The 25,969-nt window shown below is 41.2% G+C and overlaps 1 protein-coding gene across 2 annotated transcripts in view; it reads left to right on the forward strand.

Annotated features, from left to right (window-relative positions):
- klhl18 (kelch-like family member 18) overlaps nt 1-25,969 on the forward strand; it is an 81,837-nt gene that overhangs the window by 30,413 nt on the left and 25,455 nt on the right. For both annotated transcript variants that reach the window (XM_084139710.1, XM_084139711.1), the window contains exons 5-7: nt 6,023-6,183; nt 14,801-14,937; nt 21,828-22,050. In XM_084139710.1, coding sequence (XP_083995836.1) covers nt 6,023-6,183; nt 14,801-14,937; nt 21,828-22,050 — 521 coding nt within the window. The remainder of the gene's footprint in view (nt 1-6,022; nt 6,184-14,800; nt 14,938-21,827; nt 22,051-25,969) is intronic.

The following is a 25,969-nucleotide window of genomic DNA, read 5'->3' on the forward strand; positions in this document are numbered from 1 at the left end:
AGGTAGTTGGGTGGGCTAATTTCAGATGGGCTGTGTACAGGTGCAGTGATCGGTAAGGTGCTCTGACAACTGATGCTTAAAGTTAGTGAGGGAGATATGTGTCTCGACCTTCAGAGATTTTTGCAGTTCGTTCCAGTCATTGGCAGCAGAGAACTGGAAGTAATGGTGGTCAAAGGATGTGTTGGCTTTGGGGATGACCAGTGAGATATACCTGCTGGAGCGCATACTACGGGTGGGTGTTGCTATGGTGACCAATGAGCTAAGATAAGACAGGGATTTGCCTAGAAGTTATTTATAGATGACCTGAAGCCAGTGGGTTTGGCGACAAATATGTAGTGAGGACCAGCCATCAAGAGCGTGCAGGTCACAGTGTTGGGTAGTATATGGGGCTTTGGTGACAAAACGGATGGCACTGTGATAGACTACATCCAATTTGCTGAGTAGAGTGTTGGAGGCTATTTTGTAAATGACATCGCCGAAGTCCAGGATCGGTAGGATAGTCAGTTTTACGAGGGCATGTTTGGCAGCATGAGTGAAGGAGGCTTTGTTGCAAAATACGAAGCCGATTCTAGATTTAACTTTGGATTGGAGATGCTTAATGTGAGTCTGGAAGGAGAGTTTACAGTCTAACCAGACACCTAGGTATTTGTAGTTGTCCACATACTCTAGGTCAGACCCGTCGAGAGTAGTGATTCTAGTCTGGTGGGCGGGTGCCAGCAGCGTTCGATTTGAAGAGCATGCATTTAGTTTTACTAGTGTTTAAGAGCAGTTGGAGGCTATGGACGGAGTGTTGTATGGCATTGAAGCTCGTTTATAATAATGTCAGTATGGCTTTGATTGGATAGTAGCCAGGAGCTTGCAGTGTCTGATATTTGTTTAGGACAGGTTCCGGTGAAACACACAAAAAAGTATGTACTTTCAGAATTCTTGGGCGAGCTAGTAGTAGCTGGATTTCGACCTGTTGGAGACCCCTGCTCCAGGCTATAACAAATGGCTGAGCCTGCATGACCTGATCAAACCCCCCGTCCCATCCTCCCAGGACGCCTTTTCCTGTGCGCTAAACAACCTTCATACATTTTAATATCCAGTGCCTTCAGAAAGTATTTACACTCCTTGACTTATTCCACATTTTGATGTGTTACAGCCTGAATTTACTGGCCACTGTAAATTTACTGGCCTACACACAATAACCCCATAATGTCAAAGTGGAATTATGTTTACAAATTAATAAAAAAATGAAAAGCTGAAATGTATTGAGTCAATAAGTATTCAACCCCTTTGTTATGGCAAGCCTAAATAAGTTCAGGAATTTTGTATTTTGTATTTATTATGGATCCCCATTAGCTGCTGCCAAAGCAGCAGCTACTCTTCCTGGGGTCCAGCTAAATCAAGTTAGTTATACAATTTTTCAAACATTACAATTCATTCACAGATTTCATAACACACTGTGTGCCCTCAGGCCCCTACTCCACCACTAACACATATCTACAATACAAAATCCATGTGTGCGTATGTTATTGTGTGTGTATGCATGTGTCTGTGCATATGTTTGTGTTGCTTCACAGTCCCCGCTGTTCAATAAGGTGTATTTTTATCTGTTTCTTAAATCTAATTTAACTGCTTGCATCAATAACTTGATGTGGAATAGAGTTCCATGTAGTCATGGCTCTATGTAGTACTGTGCGCCTCCCATAGTCTGTTCTGGACTATAAAGAGACCTCTTGTGGCATGTCTTGTGGGGTATGCATGGGTGTCCGAGCTTGGTGCTTTCAACATGTCAATACCTCATAAATACAAGTAGTGATTAAGTAAATCTCTCCTCAACTTTGAGCAAGGAGAGATTGGCATGCATATTATTAATATTAGCTCTCTGTGTACATCCAAGGGCCAGCCGTGCTGCCCTGTTCTGAGCCAATTGCCCTTTTTGTGGCACCTGACCACACGACTGAACAGTAGTCCAGGTGTGACAAAACTAGGGCCTGTAGGACCTGCCTTGTTGATAGTGCTGTTAAGAAGGTAGAGCAGCACTTTATTATTGACAGACCTCTCCCCATCTTAGCTACTGTTGTATCAATATGTTTTGACCATGACAGTTTACAATCCAGGGTTACTCCAAGCAGTTTAGTCACCTCAACTTGCTCAATTTCCACATTATTTATTGAGGTTTAGGGTTTAGTGAATGATTTGTCCCAAGTACAATGCTTTTTGTTTTAGAAATATTTAGGACTAACTTATTCATTGCCACCCACTCTGAAACTAACTGCAGCTCTTTGTTAAGTGTTGCAGTCATTTCAGTCAATGTAGTATGTGACGTATCTTTACTCGAAACCAGTGGCATGTCATTAGTCAGCTGCCCTGGGGAAAACCTGATTATACCTGGATTATGTTGATTAAAGAACACCCTTTGTGTTCTGTTAGACAGGTAACTCTGTATCCACACTATAGCAGGGGCTGTAAAGCCATAACACATACGTTTTTCCAGCAGCTATGATCGATAATGTCAAAAGCCGCACTGAAGTCTAACAAAACAGCCCCCACAATCTTTTTATACATTTCTCTCAGCCAATCAGTCATTTGTGTAAGTGCTGTGCTTGTTGAATGTCCTTCCCTATAAGCATGCTGAAAGTATGTTGTCAATTTGTTTACTGTAAAATAGCATTGTATCTGGTCAAACACAATTATTTCCAAAACTTTACTATTGGTTGGTAACAGGCTGATTGGTCGGCTATTTGAGCCAGTAAAGGGGGCTTTAATATTCTTAGGTAGCGGAATGACTTTTGCTTCCCTCCAGGCCTAGGGGCACACACTTTCTAGTAGGCTTAAATTGAAAATGTGGCAATATCGTCCGGTATTATCCTCAGTAGTTTTCCATCCAAGTTGTCAGACCCTGGTGGCTTGTCATTGTTGATAGACCACAATCATTTTTTAACATCTTCCACACTCACTTTTACGGAATTCAAAATTACAATGCTTGTCTTTCATAATTTGGTCAGATATACTTGGATGTGTAGCGTAAGCGTTTATTGCTGGCATGTCATGCCTAAATTTGCTAATCTTGCCAATGAAAAAAATCATTAAAGTAGTTGGCAATATCAGTCGATTTTGTGATGAATGAGCCATCGGATTCAATGAATGATGGAGCTGAGTTTGCCTTTTTCCCCAAAACTTCATTTAAGACGCTCAAAAGCTTTTAGTGTAGTTTCTTCAATTCCTCATCAATCCACAGGGATTTAACAGTTTTTACAGTCATTTTCTTAATGGGTGCATGCTTATTAGTAACTGGAATAAGCAATTTCATAAATGTGTCAAGTGCAGCATCTGTTTGCTCCTCAGTACACACCACGGACCAACAAATATTCTTTACATCAACAACATAGGAATCACTACAAAACGTATTGTATGACCTCTTATACACTATATTAGGCCCAGCCTTTGGAACTTTGGTTTTCCTAGATATGGCTACTATATTGTTATCACTACATCTGATGGATTTGGATACTACTTTAAAGTGAATTTCTGCAGCATTAGTAAAGATGTGATCAATATGTTAATAATTTAATCCATGTGCTGTTTGTAACTACCCTGGTAGGTTGACTGATAACCTGAACCAGGTTACAGGAACTGGTTACAGTTTGAAGCTTTTTCTTGAGTTGGCAGCTTGATGAAAGCCAGTCAATATTTAAATCACCCAGAAAATGTACCTCTCTGTTGATATCACATAGATTATCAAGCATTTCACATGTTATCCATATACTGACTGGTAGCACTTGGTGGTCTATAGCAGCTTCCCACAATAATGGGCTTTAGGTGAGGCAGATGAACCTGTAGCCATATTACTTCAACAGTATTTTCCATGAGATCCTCTCAAAGCTTTACAGGAATGTGGTTCTGAATATAAACAGCAACACCTCCACCATTAGCATTTCTGTAAATGGTTTCACCTTGTATTGCTACCACTGTATCATCAAAGGTATTATCTAAGTGAGTTTCAGAGATAGTCAGAATATTAATGTCGTCTGTTACTAGCAAATTATTGATTTCATGAACCTTGTTTCTTAAGCTCCGTCAGAATAATAGTAGAGAGAATGATTTATTTCAGCTTTTATTTCTTTCATCACATTCCCAGTAGGTCAGAAGTTTACATACACTCAATTAGTATTTGGTAGCATTGCCTTTACATTGGTTAACTTGGGTCAAACGTTTCGGGTAGCCTTCCACAAGCTTCCCACAATAAGTTGGGTGAATTTTGGCCCATTCCTCCTGACAGAGCTGGTGTAACTGAGTCAGGTTTGTAGGCCTCCTTGCTCACACACGCCTTTTCAGTTCTGCCCACACATTTTCTATAGGATTGAGGTCAGGGCTTTGTGATGGCCACTCCAATACCTTGACTTTGTTGTCCTTAAGCCATTTTGCCACAACTTTGGAAGTATGCTTGGGGTCATTGTCCTATTGGAAGACCCATTTGCGACCAAGCTTTAACTTCCTGACTGATGTCTTGAGATGTTGCTTCAATATATCCACATAATTTTCCTTCCTCATGATGCCATCTATTTTGTGAAGTGCACCAGTCCCTCCTGCAGCAAAGCACCCCCACAGCATGATGCTGCCACCCCGTGCTTCACGGTTGGGATGGTGTTCTTCGGCTTGCAAGCAACCCCCTTTTCCCTCCAAACACAACGATGGTCATTATGGCCAAACAGTTCTATTTTTGTTTCATCAGACTAGAGGACATTTCTCCAAAAAGTACGATCTTTGTCCCCATGTGCAGTTACAAACCGTAGTCTGGCTTTTTTATGCCGGTTTTGGAGCAGTGGCTTCTTCCTTGCTGGGCGGCCTTTCAGGTTATGTCGATATAGGACTTGTTTTACTGTGGATATAGATACTTTTGTACCTGTTTCCTTCAGCATCTTCTCAAGGTCCTTTGCTGTTGTTCTGGGATTGATTTGCACTTTTCGCACCAAAGTATGTTAATCTCTAGGAGACAGAATGCGGCTCCTTCCTGAGCGGTATGACGGCTGCTTGGTCCCATGGTGTTTATACTTGCGTACTATTGTTTGTACAGATGAACGTGGTACCTTCAGGGTTTTGGAAATTGCTACCAAGGATGAACCAGACTTGTGGAGGTCTACAATTGTTTTTCTGAGGTCTTGGCTGATTTCTTTTGATTATCCCATGATGTCAAGCAAAGAGGCACTGAGTTTGATGGTAGGCCTTGAAATACATCCACAGGTACACTGCCAATTGACTCAAATGATGTCAATTAGCCTATCAGAAGCTTCTAAAGCCATGATGTCATTTTCTGGAGTTTAAAGGCACAGTCAACTTAGTGTTTGTAAACTTCTGACCCACTGGAATTGTGATCCAGTGAATTATAAGTTAAATAATCTGTCTGTAAACAATTGTTGGAAAAATTACTTGTGTCATGCACAAAGTAGATGTCCTAACCGACTTGCCAAAACTATAATTTGTTAACAAGAAATTTGTGGAGTGGTTGAAAAACAAGTTTTAATGACTCCAACCTAAGTGTATGTAAACTTCTGACTTCAACTGTAAATACTTCAATCAAGGTGGTAGATAAAAAAATGAAAAAACACTTGTAAATTAACAATCACATTCCTCTGTAAAGAGGTCCTCCACCAACTATCTGAACTGCCCGAAAGGCACCAATGCGTCCAACTGTAGGGTATTCTGAAGATTGTTCCGTAAGTGAGGTGCGAAGAAACAAAAAAACCATTCCTGTGAGCAGGTATTGTATTTCTTACTTCTATAGGTTAGTAATGATGTAAAGTAATGCAGCAGTTTTTGCGCAACAGCTTTATAAATGATCAGAATGCAATGTTTCGACCCACGCGATGCCAATTAGGGCCAGCCCACTTTCTGATAGAGAATGCAGTCATGAGTGCAAAATCGCTCGCCTGTGATAAAACAGTGCGTGCTGTGGTAAACGGCATCTAACATGACCGGATTTGAATCCCTAAGCTTTTTCCTAATCCCTCTGACATTCTTTGTCCCCTCATTCTAGGTGTTTGAAGCAGTTCTTGCGTGGGTGCGGCATGAACGTGAGGAGCGGGAACCTCGGCTCCCCGAATTGCTCTCCAAGACCCGTCTGCCCCTTTGTCGACCCCAGTTCTTGGCAGACCGCGTTCAACAGGACGAGCTGGTGCGCTTTTGCCACAAATGCAGGTGACTAACGCTATTTGTTGCATCTATTTTCATTTTCTTTAATGTTTTAATGTATTTTTGCTTTTAACAGAGCCTTCATAAAGTATTCACACCCCTTGACTTTTTTCCACGTTTTGTTGTGCTACAGCCTGAATTGAAAATATATTACAATAAAAAAATTGTCACTGGCCTACAGACAAATACCTTATAATGTCAAAGTGGAATTGTTTTTCGAAATTTTTACAAATTAATTAAAAATGAAAAACTGAAATGTCTTGAGTCAATAAGTATTCAACCCCTTTGTTATGGCAAGCCTGAATAAGTTCAGGAGTAAACATTTGCTTAAGATGTCACTTACTCTGTGTGCAATAATAGTGTTTAATATGATTTTTGAATGACTACCTCATCTCTGTACCCCACACAAACAATTATCTGTAAGGTCCCTCAGTCGAGCAGTGAATTTTAAACACAGATTCAACCACAAAGACCAGGGAGGTTTTCCAAAGCCTCGCAAAGAAGGGCACCTATTGGTAGATGGGTAAAAAAAAAAAAGCAGACATTGAATATCCCTTTGAGCATGGTGAAGTTATTAATTACACTTTGGATGGTGTATCAATACATCCAGTCACTACAAAGATACAGGCGTCCTTCCTAACTCAGTTGGCGGAGAGGAGGGAAACCGCTCAGGGATTTCAAAAGGCCAATGGTAACTTTTAAACAGTTACAGAGTTTAATGGCTGTGATTGGAGAACACTGAGGAAGGACCAACAACATTGTAGTTACTACACAATACTAACCTAATTGACAGAGTGAAAAGAAGGAAGCCTGTACAGAATACAAATATTCCACAACATGCATCCTGTTTGCAAAAAGACAGTGAATGTTCCTGAGTGTCCAAGGTACAGTTTTGACTTAAATATGCTTGAAAATCTATGGCAAGACTTGAAAAGGGTTGTCTAGCAATGACCAACAAGCAATTTGACAGATCTTGAAGATTTAAAAAAATCCAGCTGTGCAAAGCACTTACAGACTTACCCAGAAAGACTCATAGCTATGATCACTGCCAAATGTAATTCTAACATGTATTGACTCAGGGTTTCGAATACTTATTTAAATTAGACATTTCTGTATTTCATTTTCAATAAATGTGCATCAATTTCTAAAAACATGTTTTCACTTTAAATCAATTTAATATATTTTTAATTCAGGCTGTAACAAAACAGAATGTGGAATAAGTCGAGGGGTATGTATACTTTCTGAAGGTACTGTACTTGCAGAACCATTTTTATTTTTGTAAATGTATCTTTAATAAAGACATGGCATGGACAAAATGAATGGCACCCCGGAGCTAGTACTTGTTTGCACAGCCTTTGGCCAAGATAACTGCCGACAAATCCTTCAATGAACTTGCTGCACCTTCTTACTGGCAATTTTGCCCACTCTTTAGCAGCACACTGCTCTAATTCTTCAATGTTTGAAGGGTGCCCTCCACCAACGGCTGTTTCCAGCTCTTGCCATAGTTATGGATGTGATTCAGATCTAGACGCTTCGCTGGCCCCTCCAGAAAAGTCCAGCATTTCTTCTTGAACCATTCTAGGTTGCTTTTTATGTTTGGGGTTGTTATCCTGCTGGAAGACTCCCAACCTTCAACAGAGACACAGTTTTTGGACACTGGGTTGAACATTGCACTTCAAAACACCTTGATAATCTGCTGATTTCATGATGTCTTGCACACCTTCAAGGCCCCCAGTAGCAGAGGCAGCAAAGCAACCCCACAGCATTATCGAACCTCCCCATGTTTGATTGTAGGGTGGGTGGTTTTTTATTTGAATGTTTCATTTCGTCGTTGGTAAGCAGGAAGACCGCATAGATGGCAGCCTTGGATAACATTTGTACATTTAGTCATTATTCACATAAAAAATAAAAATATTAAACAAGTGTTAGATTTAGGAAGCTGATTACGAAAAGATTACATTAATCTAGAAATGTTGGACTCGTAGAATGGTAGATTTGAGGATAAATCAGTCCGATTCATTTAATGCTTTGATTTGAATTCGCTAAACAATGACAACTTGCATTCAGTATTCAAGAGGATTCCTAAACAGTCTCCAGCAGATCAAGACTACCCTGAGTAAGCAGCTTGAAAATAGACTGATTCAACAAGGAATACATAGAAAATTCCATAGACGGAGAGGGTGCCGGAAAGGTAGAAAACGCATTCACTGGATAGACTATTACCCACGACGCAAGAAGGAAACAGATGAAACAAACTAATACTGTTTCCCGTAGGATTTTTTCAGCAGCGGTGGCAAAGTTAGGGTGCGGGGTTAGTGGGCATGGCCAATGGCGTGGTTTAAAAATATGTAGCTCCATTAACTTTTCTACATACTTTATATCTGGTTTTTACATTTTATATTGTTTTACATTGACATTTTAGTCATTTAGCAGATGCTCTTATCCAGAACGACTTACAGATAGTGAGTACATACATTATTATTATTGTTTTTATTAAATGTTTTTCATTTCATACTGACCCCCCCGTGGGAATCGAACCCACAACCCAGGCGTTGCAAATGCCATGCTCTACCAACTGAGCTACATCCCTGCCGGCCATTCCCTCCCATACCCTGGACGACGCTGGGCCAATTGTGCGCTGCCCCATGGGTCTCCCGGTCACGGCCGGCTACGACAGAGCTTGGATTTGAACCAGGATCTCTAGTGGCACAGCTAGCACTGCGATGCAGTGCCTTAGACCACCGCGCCACTTGGGAGGCCGATATATATATATATATATATATATATATATATATATATATATATATATATACACATACATATACACATACATATACAGTGGGGAGAACAAGTATTTGATACACTGCCGATTTTGCAGGTTTTAATAATAATAATAATAATATGCCATTTAGCAGACGCTTTTATCCAAAGCGACTTACAGTCATGCGTGCATACATTTTTGTGTATGGGTGGTCCCGGGGATCGAACCCACTACCTTGGCGTTACAAGCGCCGTGCTCTACCAGCTGAGCTACAGAGGACCACTTCCTACTTACAAAGCATGTAGAGGTCTGTAATTTTTATCATAGGTACACTTCAACTGTGAGAGACGGAATCTAAAACAAAAATCCAGAAAATCACATTGTATGATTTTTAAGTAATTAATTAGCATTTTATTGCATGACATAAGTATTTGATACATCAGAAAAGCAGAACTTAATATTTGGTACAGAAACCTTTGTTTGCAATTACAGAGATCATACGTTTCCTGTAGGTTTTGACCAGATTTGCACACACTGCAGCAGGGATTTTGGCCCACTCCTCCATACAGACTGTCTCCAGATCCTTCAGGTTTCGGGGCTGTCGCTGGGCAATACGGACTTTCAGCTCCCTCCAAAGATGTTCTATTGGGTTCAGGTCTGGAGACTGGCTAGGCCACTCCAGGACCTGGAGATGCTTCTTACGGAGCCACACCTTAGTTGCCCTGGCTGTGTGTTTTGGGTCGTTGTCATGCTGGAAGACCCAGCCACGACCCATCTTCAATTACTGAGCGAAGGATGTTGTTTGCCAAGATCTCGCGATACATGGCCCCATCCATCCATCCTCCCCTCAATACGGTGCAGTCGTCCTGTCCCCTTTGCAGAAAAGCATCCCCAAAGAATGATGTTTCCACCTCCATGCTTCATGGTTGGGATGGTGTTCTTGGGGTTGTACTCATCCTCCTTCTTCCTCCAAACACGGCGAGTGGAGTTTAGACCAAAAAGCTCTATTTTTGTCTCATCAGACCACATGACCTTCTCCCATTCCTCCTCTGGATAATCCAGATGGTCATTGGCAAACTTCAGACAGGCCTGGACATGCGCTGGCTTGAGCAGGGGGACCTTGCGTGCACTGCAGGATTTTAATCCATGACGGCGTAGTGTGTTACTAATGGTTTTCTTTGAGACTGTGGTCCCAGCTCTCTTCAGGTCATTGACCAGGTCCTGCCGTGTAGTTCTGGGCTGATCCCTCACCTTCCTCATGATCATTGATGCCCCACGAGGTGAGATCTTGCATGGAGCCCCAGACCGAGAGTGATTGACCGTCATCTTGAACTTCATCCATTTTCTAATAATTGCGCCAACAGTTGTTGCCTTCTCACCAAGCTGCTTGCCTATTGTCCTGTAGCCCATCCCAGCCTTTTGCAGGTCTACAATTTTATCCCTGATGTCCTTACACAGCTCTCTGGTCTCGGCCATTGTGGAGAGGTTGGAGTCTGTTTGATTGAGTGTGTGGACAGGTGTATTTTATACAGGTAACGAGTTCAAACAGGTGCAGTTAATACAGGTAATGAGTGGAGAACAGGAGGGCTTCTTAAAGAAAAACTAACAGGTCTGTGAGAGCCGGAATTCTTACTGGTTGGTAGGTGATCAAATACTTATGTCATGCAATAAAATGCAAATTAATTACTTAAAAATCATACAATGTGATTTTCTGGATTTTTGTTTTAGATTCCGTCTCTCACAGTTGAAGTGTACCTATGATAAAAATTACAGACCTCTACATGCTTTGTAAGTAGGAAAACCTGCAAAATCGGCAGTGTATCAAATACGTGTTCTCCCCACTGTATATGTGTGTGTATATATATATATATATATATATATATATATATATATATATATATACACACACACACACACACACACACACACACACACACACACACACACACACACACACACACTGCTCAAAAAAATTAAGGGAACACTTAAACAACACAATGTAACTCCAAGTCAATCACACTTCTGTGAAATCAAACTGTCCACTTAGGAAGCAACACTGATTGACAATAAATTTCACATGCTGTTGTGCAAATGGAATAGACAACAGGTGGAAATTATAGGCAGTTAGCAAGACACCCCCAATAAAGGACTGGTTTTGCAGTTGTTGACCACAGACCACTTCTCAGTTCCTATGCTTCCTGGCTGATGTTTTGGTCACTTTTGAATGCTGGCGGCGCTTTCACTCTAGTGGTAGCATGAGACGGAGTCTACAACCCACACAAGTGGCTCAGGTAGTGCAGCTCATCCAGGATGGCACATCAATGCGAGCTGTGGCAAGAAGGTTTGCTGTGTCTGTCAGCGTAGTGTCCAGAGCATGGAGGCGCTACCAGGAGACAGGCCAGTACATCAGGAGACGTGGAGGAGGCCGTAGGAGGGCAACAACCCAGCAGCAGGACTGCTACCTCCGCCTTTGTGCAAGGAGGAGTAGGAGGAGCACTGCCAGAGCCCTGCAAAATGACCTCCAGCAGGCCACAAATGTGCATGTGTATGCTCAAACGGTCAGAAACAGACTCCATGAGGGTGGTATGAGGGCCCGACGTCCACAGGTGGGGATTGTGCTTACAGCCCAACACCGTGCAGGACGTTTGGCATTTGCCAGAGAACACCAAAATTGGCAAATTCGCCACTGGCGCCCTGTGCTCTTCACAGATGAAAGCAGGTTCACACTGAGCACATGTGACAGACGTGACAGAGTCTGGAGACACCATGGAGAACGTTCTGCTGCCTGCAACATCCTCCAGCATGACCGGTTTGGCGGTGGGTCAGTCATGGTGTGGGGTGGCATTTCTTTGGGGGGCCGCACAGCCCTCCATGTGCTCGCCAGAGGTAGCCTGACTGCCATTAGGTACCGAGATGAGATCCTCAGACCCCTTGTGAGACCATATGCTGGTGCGGTTGGCCCTGGGTTCCTCCTAATGCAAGACAATGCTAGACCTCATGTGGCTGGAGTGTGTCAGCAGTTCCTGCAAGAGGAAGGCATTGATGCTATGGACCGCCCGTTCCCCAGACCTGAATCCAATTGAGCACATCTGGGACATCATGTCTTGCACCATCCACAGACTGTCCAGGAGTTGGCGGATGCTTTAGTCCAGGTCTGGGAGGAGATCCCTCAGGAGACCATCCGCCACCTCATCAGGAGCATGCCCAGGCGTTGTAGGGAGGTCATACAGGCATGTGGAGGCCACACACACTACTGAGCCTCATTTTGACTTGTTTTAAGGACATTACATCAAAGTCGGATCAGCCTGTAGTGTGGTTTTCCACTTTAATTTTGAGGATGACTCCAAATCCAGACCTCCATGGGTTGATACATTTGATTTCCATTGATAATTTTTGTGTGATATTGTTGTCAGCACATTCAACTATGTAAAGAAAAAAGTATTTAATAAGATTATTTCATTCATTCAGATCTAGGATGTGTTATTTTAGTGTTCCCTTTATTTTTTTTGAGCAGTATATATATATATGGCACACTCTGAGGAACAAAACCCAGAGAGAGATCAAGGTAGCAAGATAAACATTGTACCACAACAAAATTCAGAAAAGCAAGAGGGAGAACCCAGCCACGTGATACCATCAAATTAAATCTCTGACCAGCAGTAAAAAGACAATCTCCATCAAAGTTGAGAGGCTCGACCCAGACAACCATACTTCCATTGCCAATACTATAAATGACACGTTTTTTTCATCTGTCACCACATCATTACCACAGCTAAACCTATCTGCATTCTTGCCAGCTATTCCACTGTTGAACCTTGGGAAATGCATAGGAGACTACGCTCCGTTCCAACTAGAATAAAAACAATTTAACCAGGTGAAACCATTGAGAACATGGTCTCATTTACAAGGGTGTTCTGGGAACAATATATCAACATGATCAGTCTCAACACAACACTATAAATGTACAATTACACATTGCAACAAATCAAATTCAAAAGTGACAGATACAATAACACATCAATCAAAACAAGTGCAGTTCTCCTTCACAACATTCCTCATCAAAGTCCCGAACTGACCCTTCCAGGCCAGAGAGTCAAGCCTCAAAGTGGCCTGCAGGTCATTCCATGCTCCATGGGCACAATAACTAAAAACAATCTTCCCAGACTCTGTGGAGACTTGCGGAACCTCTAGAACCAGCTGGTCATGAGAGTGAGTATGAGAGTGGCTTGATTTCCAATTAATAAGTAAGGTGAGGTAGTATGGGAGTTTCTGGAGAACTGCTTTATGTACAAATAGCAGCCAATATTGGGCCCTTCTGGTAGTCAGAGACTCTCAGCCAACCAAACTATATAAAAGGCAATGATGTGTACGAAAATTGTCTCCATTGATAAAATGCAGGGCTGAGTGATAGACTGAATCTAAAGGTTTTAAAACAGAGACTGCTGCCTGCATGTAGATTATATCACCATAGTCAAGTACTGGGAAGAACGATGCTTGAACAAGGCAGGATTTATTTCTATAAAGGAAACAGATCTTAATTCTCAGCTTCTTTGTTAGTTTTTCAATGCATGTTTTAAAAGACAGATTATTGTCAATCCAAATACCTAAATACTTATGAGGGACTTGCTCAATTTGGGCTCTCTTCAAGGTGCAGATACACAGATCTTTAGGGTCAATTTTACGAGACATGGAGAACAACAAACTTGGTTTGATTAACATTTAGCACTACTTTAAGATCGGTGAGCAATTCTCGAATTGAATCAAAGCCAAGCTGAAGGTCGTTAATGGCCTGCTGCCCTGAGGGGTCACGGTAATAATGTGTCATCCACATAGAGATGTAGGCCCCAGTTATTATTATTATTATTCAGGGATAAACCAACAACAAACCAAACCTCCTTTGGTTCACTCATCCCCATTGCGCCGGCTGGCGCATAGGGCAGCAACAAAGGCAGTAAATTTCTGCCTGTCTCTGGCCATCTTCTCCACCGTGCCCCAGCTCTGCTGTTGTTGGAGCTCAGTCTCGATTGTTCTCCGCCACGTTGTGTTGGGCCTCCCCCTCTTACGTCTGCCCTCTGGAATTCTAAGGACAGCTATTGTTGGGATGGAGTCTGTACTCTTTCTCAGGACTTGTCCTATCCAGCTGCGTCTCTTGAGTATGGCACCATGGCTTCCTGCTTCGTTTGTCTGAGGTTGGTGTTTGATATTGTGTTTAGCCAGAAGATGTGCATGATTCTCCAGAGACAAGTTGTGTGGAAAGTAGATACTTTATCCAGGTCTGCTTCTGTCATTTTCCAGCATTCCGCACCATAAAGGAGTGTTTCCAGTACACAGCTCTGGTATATTTACAGTTTTTTGTTAGTGCTATATTGTCCGGATTTCCAGACTTTATTGAACTTCGTAAAGGTTGCTCTTGCTTTATTGATTTTGGTTCAGATGTTTCTGCTGGTGCCTCCATCATGGAATATGATGCTCCCAAGGTAAGTAAAACTTCTGGTTAACCAGGTCTTGTTCCTTAATTCTGACTGCTTTTGCTGTGTTGATGTTGATGGGCATGACCTTTGTCTTGCTGCAGTTGATAACCAGGCCGACTTGCTGGCCAAAATAATAGGAGTCCATCAGTTTTGTCTTGTAGATTTTGGTGTGTGTGTGATAAAGAGCCAGGTCATTGGCGAAGTCGCTCTTGCCTGATCTTCTGTATATTTGGCCGCAACTGTATATCTGTATCTAAAATGGTTATTGAGAAATAGTTAATTTAGGTTTGGATAAATGTATATCTCTGCTACTTTTGGAGGCCAAGTAGCTCTCATGTAATATTACTGTCATACATTGCCAACCTTTTGAGTTGTGTGTTCCTTCCAACAGGGATCTTGTTGATGAAGCGAAGGATTTCCACCTCATGCCAGAGCGCCGTCCTCACCTGCCTGCTTTTAAGACTCGACAAAGATGCTGTACTTCAATCGCAGGGCTAATATATGCAGTCGGTGGACTAAATAGTGCAGGTACACTTTTAACATCACCTGTAGTTGTCCCAATGGTTTAAAAATGTTGGTACACTTCGACAACCTTTTCCACCTCATATCCATTATCTCCAGCACAATATCGGTGTCAACATATGCGAAAATGGTCGTCTTTCCATTCAGTAGTTGAAAAGATAAAAGATAAAATAGCTGTCCTCCAGCTACACCATGGTGCTACACTAGAGGGTGCTGTTGAGGCTACTGTAGACCATTGCAAAACAGTGTGTTTTAATCAGGTATTTGGTGACTTGAATATATTTAGTATAGTTTTATCTAAAAAGAATAACTTTTTTAATGTTTCATTATTTGACATTTTCCTGAAATTCACTGAAGAGCCTCCAATGGTTCATGTGTTATGCTCAACGAGCTGTTTTCCACCAGAAAATTGCCAAAAAGAGTAGAGCCAGCTCAACTGCTTTTACACTATGATTTGACTATTATATGTTTTTTTTGTTTTATTTTTTTTGAGTCATTTAGCAGACGCTCTTATCCAGAGCGACTTACAGTTAGTGAGTGCATACATCATTTTTAGTTATTTTTTTCATACTGGCCCCCTGTGGGAATCAAACCCACAACCCTGGCGTTGCAAACATCATGCTCTACCAACTAAGCTACATCCCTGCCGGCCATTCCCTCCCCTACCCTAGGCGACGCTGGGCCAATTGTGCGCCGCCCCATGAGTCTCCCGGTCACGGCCAGCTACGACAGAGCCTGGATTCGAACCAGGATCTCTAGTGGCACAGCTAGCACTGCGCCACTCGGGTTCCAGGTTCAATGTTTCTTTTGAAAAAAATAATTTAAAAAGGAATAGTTTCACCATAATTAAAATAGAGTTCAGTTCACGTAACAGGGTTGACCTTAAAATGAGGGACAGACGTAAATTAATCACTAATCACATGCAGGGTTGCAAAACTACCGGTAATTTATCAATGTTACCGGAAATCTTCTGTAATTTGGGTAAACAGGTAATCTATGGTAATTTGGGTAATTTATACTTGAATAACTTAATATTTTTTATTCATATACAGTGGGGAGAATAAGTATTTGATACACTGCCAATTGTGCAGGTTTTCCTACTTACAAAGCATCTAGAGGTCTGTAATTTTTATCATACACTTCAACTGTGAGAGACGGAATCTAAAACAAAAATCCAGAAAATCACATTGTATGATTTTTAAGTAATTAATTTGCATTTTATTGCATGACATAAGTATTTGATCACCTACCAACCAGTAAGAATTCCGGCTCTCAAAGACCTGTTAGTTTTTCTTTAAGAAACCCTCCTGTTCTCCACTTATTACCTGTATTAACTGCACCTGTTTGAACTCGTTACCTGTATAAAAGACACCTGTCCACACACTCAATCAAACAGACTCCATCTTCTCCACAATGGCCAAGACCAGAGAGATGTGTAAGGACATCAGGGATAAAATTGTAGACCTGCACAAGGCTGGGATGGGCTACAGGACAATAGACAAGCAGCTTGGTGAGAAGGCAACAACTGTTGGCGCAATTATTAGAAAATGGAAGAAGTTCAAGATGACGGTCAATCTCCCTCGGTCTGGGGCTCCATGCAAGATCTCACCTCGTGGGGCATCAATGATCATGAGGAAGGTGAGGGATCAGCCCAGAACTACACGGCAGGACCTGGTCAATGACCTGAAGAGAGCTGGGACCACAGTCTCAAAGAAAACCATTAGTAACACACTACGCCGTCATGGATTAAAATCCTGTAGCACACGCAATGTCCCCTTGCTCAAGCCAGCGCATGTCCAGGCCCATCTGAAGTTTGCCAATGACCATCTGGATGATCCAGAGGAGGAATGGGAGAAGGTCATGTGGTCTGATGAGACAAAAATATAGCTTTTTGGTCTAAACTCCACTCGCCATGTTTGGAGGAAGAAGGATGAGTACAACCCCAAGAAAACATTACATTACATTTTAGTCACCATCCCAACCGTGAAGCATGGAGGTGGAAACATCATTCTTTGGGGATGCTTTTCTGCAAAAGGGACAGGACGACTGCACCGTATTGAGGGTAGGATGGATGGGGCCATATATCGAGAGATCTTGGCCAACAACCTACTTCCCTCAGTAAGAGCATTGAAGATGGGTCGTGGCTGGGTCTTCCAGCATGACAATGACCCGAAACACACAGCCAGGGCAACTAAGGAGTGGCTCCGTAAGAAGCATCTCAAGGTCCTGGAGTGGCCTAGCCAGTCTCCAGACCTGAACCCAATAGAAATCTTTGGAGGGAGCTGAAAGTCTGTATTGCCCAGCGACAGCCCCGAAACCTGAAGGATCTGGAGAAGGTCTGTATGGAGGAGTGGGCCAAAATCCCTGCTGCAGTGTGTGCAAACCTGGTCAAGACCTACAGGAAACGTACTATCTCTGTAATTGCAAACACAGGTTTCTGTACCAAATATTAAGTTCTGCTTTTCTGATGTATAAAATGCAAATTAATTACTTAAAAATAATACAATGTGATTTTCCGGATTTTTGTTTTAGATTCCGTCTCTCACAGTTGAAGTGTACCTATGATAAAAATTACAGACCTCTACATGCTTTGTAAGTAGGAAAACCTGCAAAATCGGCAGTGTATCAAATACTTGTTCTCCCCACTGTGTGTATGTGTATATACAGTGGGGAAAAAAAGTATTTAGTCAGCCACCAATTGTGCAAGTTCTCCCACTTAAAAAGATGAGAGATGCCTGTAATTTTCATCATAGGTACACGTCAACTATGACAGACAAATTGAGAAAAAAAAATCCAGAAAATCACATTGTAGGATTTTTAATGAATTTATTTGCAAATTATGGTGGAAAATAAGTATTTGGTCACCTACAAACAAGCAAGATTTCTGGCTCTCACAGACCTGCAACTTCTTCTTTAAGAGGCTCCTCTGTCCTCCCCTCGTTTCCTGTATTAATGGCACCTGTTTGAACTTGTTATCAGTATAAAATACACCTGTCCACAACCTCAAACAGTCACACTCCAAACTCCACTATGGCCAAGACCAAAGAGCTGTCAAAGGACACCAGAAACAAAATTGTAGACCTGCACCAGGCTGGGAAGACTGGATCTGCAATAGGTAAGCAGCTTGGTTTGAAGAAATCAACTGTGGGAGCAATTATTAGGAAATGGAAGACATACAACACCACTGATAATCTCCCTCGATCTGGGGCTCCACGCAAGATCTCACCCCGTGGGGTCAAAATGATCACAAGAACGGTGAGCAAAAATCCCAGAACCACACGGGGGGACCTAGTGAATGACCTGCAGAGAGCTGGGACCAAAGTAACAAAGCCTACCATCAGTAACACACTACGCCGCCAGGGACTCAAATCCTGCTGTGTCCCCCTGCTTAAGCCAGTACATGTCCAGGCCCGTCTGAAGTTTGCTAGAGTGCATTTGGATGATCCAGAAGAGGATTGGGAGAATGTCATATGGTCAGATGAAACCAAAATATAACTTTTTGGTAAAAACTCAACTCGTCGTGTTTGGAGTACAAAGAATGCTGAGTTGCATCCAAAGAACACCATACCTACTGTGAAGCATGGGGGTGGAAACATCATGCTTTGGGGCTGTTTTTCTGCAAAGGGACCAGGACGACTGATCCGTGTAAAGGAAAGAATGAATGGGGCCATGTATCGTGAGATTTTGAGTGAAAACCTCCTTCCATCAGCAAGGGCATTGAAGATGAAACGTGGCTGGGTCTTTCAGCATGACAATGATCCCAAACACACCGCCCGGGCAACGAAGGAGTGGCTTCGTAAGAAGCATTTCAAGGTCCTGGAGTGGCCTAGCCAGTCTCCAGATCTCAACCCCATAGAAAATCTTTGGAGGGAGTTGAAAATCCGTGTTGCCCAGCGACAGCCCCAAAACATCACTGCTCTAGAGGAGATCTGCATGGAGGAATGGGCCAAAATACCAGCAACAGTGTGTGAAAACCTTGTGAAGACTTACAGAAAACGTTTGACCTGTGTCATTGCCAACAAAGGGTATATAACAAAGTATTGAGAAACTTTTTTGTTATTGACCAAATACTTATTTTCCACCATAATTTGCAAATAAATGCATTAAAAATCCTACAATGTGATTTTCTGGAATTTCTTTTCTCATTTTGTCTGTCATAGTTGATGTGTACCTATGATGAAAATTACAGGCCTCTCTCATCTTTTTAAGTGGGAGAACTTGCACAATTGGTGGCTGACTAAATACTTTTTTTCCCCACTGTATATATATATATATATATATATACACTGCTCAAAAAAATTAAGAGAACACTTAAACAACACAATGTAACTCCAAGTCAATCACACTTCTGTGAAATCAAACTGTCCACTTAGGAAGCAACACTGATTGACAATAAAATCCACATGCTGTTGTGCAAATGGAATAGACAACAGGTGGAAATTATAGGCAGTTAGCAAGACACCCCCAATAAAGGACTGGTTTTGCAGTTGTTGACCACAGACCACTTCTCAGTTCCTATGCTTCCTGGCTGATGTTTTGGTCACTTTTGAATGCTGGCGGCGCTTTCACTCTAGTGGTAGCATGAGACGGAGTCTACAACCCACACAAGTGGCTCAGGTAGTGTGATTTTTTTAAATATACAGTACCAGTCAAAAGTTTGGACACACCTACTCAAGGGTTTTTCTTTATTTATTTTCTACATTGTAGAATAATAGTGAAGACATCAAAACTATGAAATATCACATATGGAATCATGTAGTAACCAAAAAAGTGTTAAACAAATCAAAAAATATATTTTATATTTGAGATTCTTCAAATAGCCACCCTGTGCCTTGATGACAGCTTTGCACACTCTTGCCATTCTCTCAACCAGCTTCACCTGGAATGCTTTTCCAACAGTCAAGGAGTTCCCACATATGCTGAGCACTTGTTGTCATATCATTGCAGAATGCTGTGCTAGCCATGCTGGTTAAGTGTGCCTTGAATTCTAATTAAATCACAGACTGTGTCACCAGCAAAGCACCCCCACACCATAACACCTCCTCCTCCATGCTTTACGGTGGGAAATACACATGCGGAAATCATCCGTTCCCCCACACCGCGTCTCACAAAGCAACTGCGGTTGGAATCAGAAATCTCAAATTTGGATTCATCAGACCAAAGGACACATTTCCGCTGGTCTAATGTCCATTGCTCGTGTTTCTTGGCCTAAGCAAGTCTCTTCTTCTTATTGGTGTCCTTTAGTAGTGGTTTCTTTGCAGCAATTCAACCATGAAGGCCTGATTCACACAGTCTCCTCTGAACAGTTGATGTTGAGATGTGTCTGTTACTTGAACTCTGTGAAGCATTTATTTGGGCTGCAATTTCTGAGGCTGGTAACTCTAATGAACTTATCCTCTGCAGCAGAGGTAACTCTGGGTTTTCCATTCCTGTGGCGGTCCTCATGAGAGCCAGTTTTGTCATAGCGCTTGATGGTTTTTGTGACTGCACTTGAAGAAACTTTAAAGTTCTTTACATTTTCCGTATTGAATGACCTTTGTGTCTTAAAGTAATGATGGACTGTTGTTTCTCTTTGCTTATTTGGGCTGTTCTTGCCATAATATGGACTTGGTCTTTTACCAAATAGGGCTATCTTCTGTATACCCCCCCTACCTTGTCACAACACAACTGATTTGCTCAAACACATTAAGAAGGAAAGAAATTCCACAAATAAGTTTTAAGAAGGCACACCTGTTAATTGAAATGCGTTCCAGGTGACTCTCTCATGAATCTGGTTGAGAGAATGCCAAGAGTGTGCAAAGCTGTCATCAAGGCAAAGGGGGGCTATTTGAAGAATCTCAAATATAAAATATTTGTTAAACACTGTTTTGGTTACTACATGATTCCATATGTGTTCTTTCATAGTTTTGATGTCTTCATTATTATTCTACAATGTAAATAATAAAAAATTAACTTGAATGAGTAGGTGTGTCCAGACTTTTGACTGGTAATGTGTGTCCATAGTGTCCATGAGTTTCTTGTGGATAGACCATATGGTTGAAGAGAAAATAGCCTAATTAATGATTATTTTTTTTGTATCAACAATGGCATTCATTTTCAACTAACTCTTCAACTCTTCCAACTATAGACTTTTTTCACAACTACCACCAGTTTGGTGCCAAAACATTTACAACAGAGACATATTGATATAGTAAAATATCATATTAAACATAAATGGTATTCACTAAATTGGTTTGTATTTAGGATAATGTTTTACAACTTTGTCATTCTATTTTTTGTGTGAAAAAATATTTATTTTACATGTAAAAAGGCCACACAGAGGGAAATTGATAATTACAGACACCTGTGATAATCTGAAGTACCCAAAAAGGCTACTAGAAGTCTTGTGATAAATTACATAAAATCCTTGAAAGTTACAACAATTCTGATAGTTTACTGGTAAACTTCCAGTAATATACCGTCCCTTTGCATCCTAAATCACATGAAATAAATAATCATCTTCAGAAATGACTAGGGCTTTACAATGATGGTGATAACTTGGAGAAATGTTGGCGTAAAGTGGGTTAAAATCTTCCTAGAAGTGGTAAGAACATGATGAGGGACATTTTTGGCACTTTATCAAGTCTTTATTAAAAATCTGATTTATTTAATTTTCCTTGTGGTTCATATTAAAGGGCACTTCATTTAATATAACAGGCTTTTAAAATGTAATATTGGTGCACAACTTCTACTTAAAATATCAAAGGGACTCAAAAGGCAGTCAGTTCGTGGAATGACCCACATATCAGTATAGAAGCCATTGAAACCGTGACCCAAAAACTGAGGACTACGTGAATCGTTACACCCTAAAATGGTTTCTTTTTGTTTAAATGTTGTGCGTTGGTTTTTCGATCCAGGTGACTCATTGAATGTAGTTGAAGTATTTGACCCAATTGGAAATTGCTGGGAACGCTGTCAGCCAATGAGTACAGCGCGAAGTCGAGTGGGTGTGGCAGTTGTCAATGGGTTACTTTACGCAATCGGTGGATATGATGGACAGTCACGGCTAAGCACAGTGGAGGTCTATAACCCAGAAACGGATACTTGGACATGTGTTGCAAGCATGAACAGTCAACGCAGGTAAGAATGTATTTCCTAATTATGTACTAAGGGTTGTTTTATATTAATTCAATCACTTTTGACTGCACTCCTTTTGATTTAAAGGAAACTTTCCATAAATGTTTGTCCATGGTAGAAGTAGTCAGAAATTGACTTTTTGGACCTGAATACCAAAACATTCAGGAGATCGAGGTGCTCAAAGTTGACCAATTTTGCATACGCTACCATGAGAAATTCAAGTCTTTAATCACTGAAAAAGATACACGCTTCAGTTTGATATTATTTGAAAACTTACAAACAGGGTTGTCTAACTGGAAAAAAGGTATACCCAAACGCACTTCAGCCCAGCTTAAACGAAAAGTGGGGGATCAGACGCTCAACTGTGGGATTTGAAAATCCCCAAAACAATCCTTACCCCAGGATACTTCAACTGGTGACTATCCAGGAAAATAAAGAAAAAGGAGCTCTGTTGCTGGGTAGATCTGATATCTTTATTGACGGGAGAAACAAACAATAAGCTTACGTTTCGACATTAATCGCCTTGAATAGGAAAAGTGTGGGAGGCACTCGCAGGGGAGTGTCCCGCTAGTCATGTCAATCAAACATGTCAATACTGTCAGTAGTAGTAGCAACTACACAGGTTATTCAAACGAGTATGATCATCATTCAAGATTCCTACACATACATTCAACTTGAATAACAAAAGGCCGAGAAATAAACAAAGAAAAATGTACTTACAAAAAAGATGAGAACGAGAGCTGTTCATTCAGACTGCTTGTTCCACGCAATCTAAGCAGTCGATCCAAAGTGCCTCTCTCTTAACCATTTCCTCAACATATTGCCACCTCGGGAGGAAAGAGAAACTTTCTCAATATCCCAGAATTTCAAGGTAGAGGCTGAGCCGTGATTGGCCTTCATGTAATGCTGTACGATCACGTAGGGTTGTCTATCTATTTGATCTTTTCTCTTTTTTTTATTCTTTTTTTTTTTATAAACATGACAAAAAATGTACCTTTTAACATCCACTGAACAAAAATATAAATGCAACATGTAAAGTGTTTATGCCATGTTTCAAGAGCTGAAATAAAAGATCCCCAAAATGTTCCATACGCACAAAAAGCTTATTTATCTCAGACAGCTGGCATGCTGACTGCAGGGATGTCCACCAGAGCTGTTGCCAGAGAATTGATTGTTCATTTCTCTATCATAAGCCACCTCCAACGTCATTTTAGAGAATTTGGCATTACGTCCAACCGGCCTCACAACCGCAGACCACATGTAACCATGCCAGCCCAGGACCTCCACGTCCGGGTTTATTCACCTGCGGGATCGTCTGAGACCAGCCACCTGGACAGCTGATGAAACTGAGGAGTATTTCAGTCTGTAATAAAGCCATTTTGTGGGGGGGGGCAACTCCTTCTGATTGGCTGGGCCAGTCTCCCAAGTGGATGTGCCTATACCCTCCCAGGCCCATCCATGGCTGCGCCCCTGCCAAGTCAAGTAAAATCCATAGATTAGGGCCTAATTCATTCATTTCAATTGACTGATTTCCTTATATGAACTGTAACTCAGTAAAATGGTTTGAAATTGTTGCATGTTGGGTTTATATATTTGTTCAGTATAAAAAAATATAAATAAATATCAAGATATTATAAAACAGTTTTGAAACCCTGTTTTGAAGCTTTCAAATAACTGAACTGTTAATCTTTTTCAGTGATGCTGTCATGGATGTCTCATGGTATGGTGGGGTATGCAAAATGGGTCACCTTCGAGCACCTCTATCTCGTGAATGTTTTGGCATTCAGGTCCAAGATGTTACTTTCTGACCTAATCTACCACCGGTAACCATGTATGGAAGGTTTCATTCAAAGCAAAATGGGTGTGGTCAAGAAGTGATTGAATTCATATAGAACGACCAATTATTAAGTAGATACAGTATACTGATTACTTGTAGATGTACTGATAACCTGTAGATTTTGATAAGTTGTGGAGTAGGCTCCAAATGTACCCCATTTTATTTACCTAGTAGCTGATCGAGACATTCTAAAATGCTTAAAGGAGGATTGTCCCCATTTTTAACTTTGCACTAAAGTGTGGTGGTCCTCTCAAAATGTTAAAACTGTGCAGGGTTCAAAAACTTTTTCTCAGCACTCTATACAGTAATAAGGGATACAGATGAAAATGATTATCTCTTTGGCTGTTTCCTCTCTGTGAGGAATTTTGTAAGTTGTTTAAGACATATTTTCAGAATGAATGGCTGGGGCCCTATGGTAATGCTGACAAAATACAATATCACTATCAAATACTGAAGGAAGCAAAATGTGTATCCAAAAAACGTAGGAGATTGACAACAGCCATGGTAAGTAGAAAAAAAAATGCAGTTAAGTTGTATTTTGAGTGGAACATCCCTTTAATGGCCATGGTAATAGGAAGAGAGCAAAATATTTATAAATGTAGCCAATTAGGGGTGGCCAATCCTCTTCATGTTCCAGCCCTGTTCTAAAACACCTGATTCAGCTAATCAGGGCCCTGATAAGAACCTGTAGTAGAATCAGGCGTTAGGGCAGGGCTGGAGCAGCTACACTACTGCAAACCCAGCAGCTCTTCCGGCAGAGGGTTTGCCACCCCTGTTGTACAAATACATTAATATTGGAACGCTTTAAAGGAGAGTTCAGTGATTTTGCATATTTAGATAGTTGTTTCTGCTTTGAAAGCAGTCAATGGACTAGTTTAACAAAACACTTCAGTCGTGTTCCAGGCAAACTATATTGGAGTCATTTCATTAATCAATGGTTTTGTGCTACGTCGTCAACTGCACACTCTGAGGCATAAGATTGCTGTATCATATGACGTTAGCTGATGTGATAAACACTGTCCAGGCGTTGTGAGATCTGGCATGTGTTTGCAATGTAGTCAGCCTGGAACGCAGCCTTTGGTTTTGTGAAACAAGCCACTGCTCACAAATGCTTATACTTGCATTTTGGGACAAATTCCTCATCTAAGTCAATCTATTAAATTAATAGGTTTACAACTATTTGGAGAGGAATCAGGCATGCAATTTAAAACATACTAAATAGGAGTAATCGACAGGGATTGTGGTCCCAGAATGCTTTTTTATTAGCATATGTTGGCATTGGCTAGTTTTTCAAAACCAGATTGCAGTCACTCTTTGTCCATAGACTGCATTCAAACATGTAAATGAATTATCCCCAAAATCCAAAAATGAAAACTTGTCACAGGTGTCGAACAGCTACTATTGTGAAAGTTATACACACCCTATTTTAGTAATGGACCATACAACTCGACTTGGTGTGCTTGAACGGCATCTCATACAGGAATCAAATAAGCCCTGAGGAAAGTATAGACATACAGTAGCAGTCAAGAGTTTGGACACACCTACTAATTCCAGGGTTTTTCTTTATTTTTACTATTTTCTACATTGTAGAATAATAGTGAAGACATCAAAACTATGAAATAACACATATGGAATCATGTAGTAACCAAAAAAGTGTTAAACAAATCAAAATATATTTTATATTTGAGATTCTTCAAAGTACCCACCCTTTGCCTTGATGGCAGCTTTGAACATTCATGGCATTCTCTCAACCAGCTTTTTGAGGTAGTCACCTGGAATGCATTTCAATTAACAGGTGTGCCTTGTTAAAAGTTAATTTGTGGAATTTCATTATTTCTTAATGCGTTTGAGCCAATCAGTTGTGTTGTGACAAGGTAGGGTTGGTATACAGAATATAGTCCTATTTGGTGAAAGACCAAGTCCATATAATGGCAAGAACAGCTCAAATAAGCAAAGAGAAACGACTGTCCATCATTACTTTAAGACATGAAGGTCAGTCAATCCGGAAAATTTCAAGAACTTTGAACGTTTCTTCAAGTGCAGTCGCAAAAACCATCAAGCGCTATGATGAAACTGGCTCTCATG

Source organism: Coregonus lavaretus, assembly GCF_964263955.1.
Source record: "Coregonus lavaretus genome assembly, chromosome: 23".
NCBI classification, from domain to species: Eukaryota; Metazoa; Chordata; class Actinopteri; order Salmoniformes; family Salmonidae; genus Coregonus; species Coregonus lavaretus.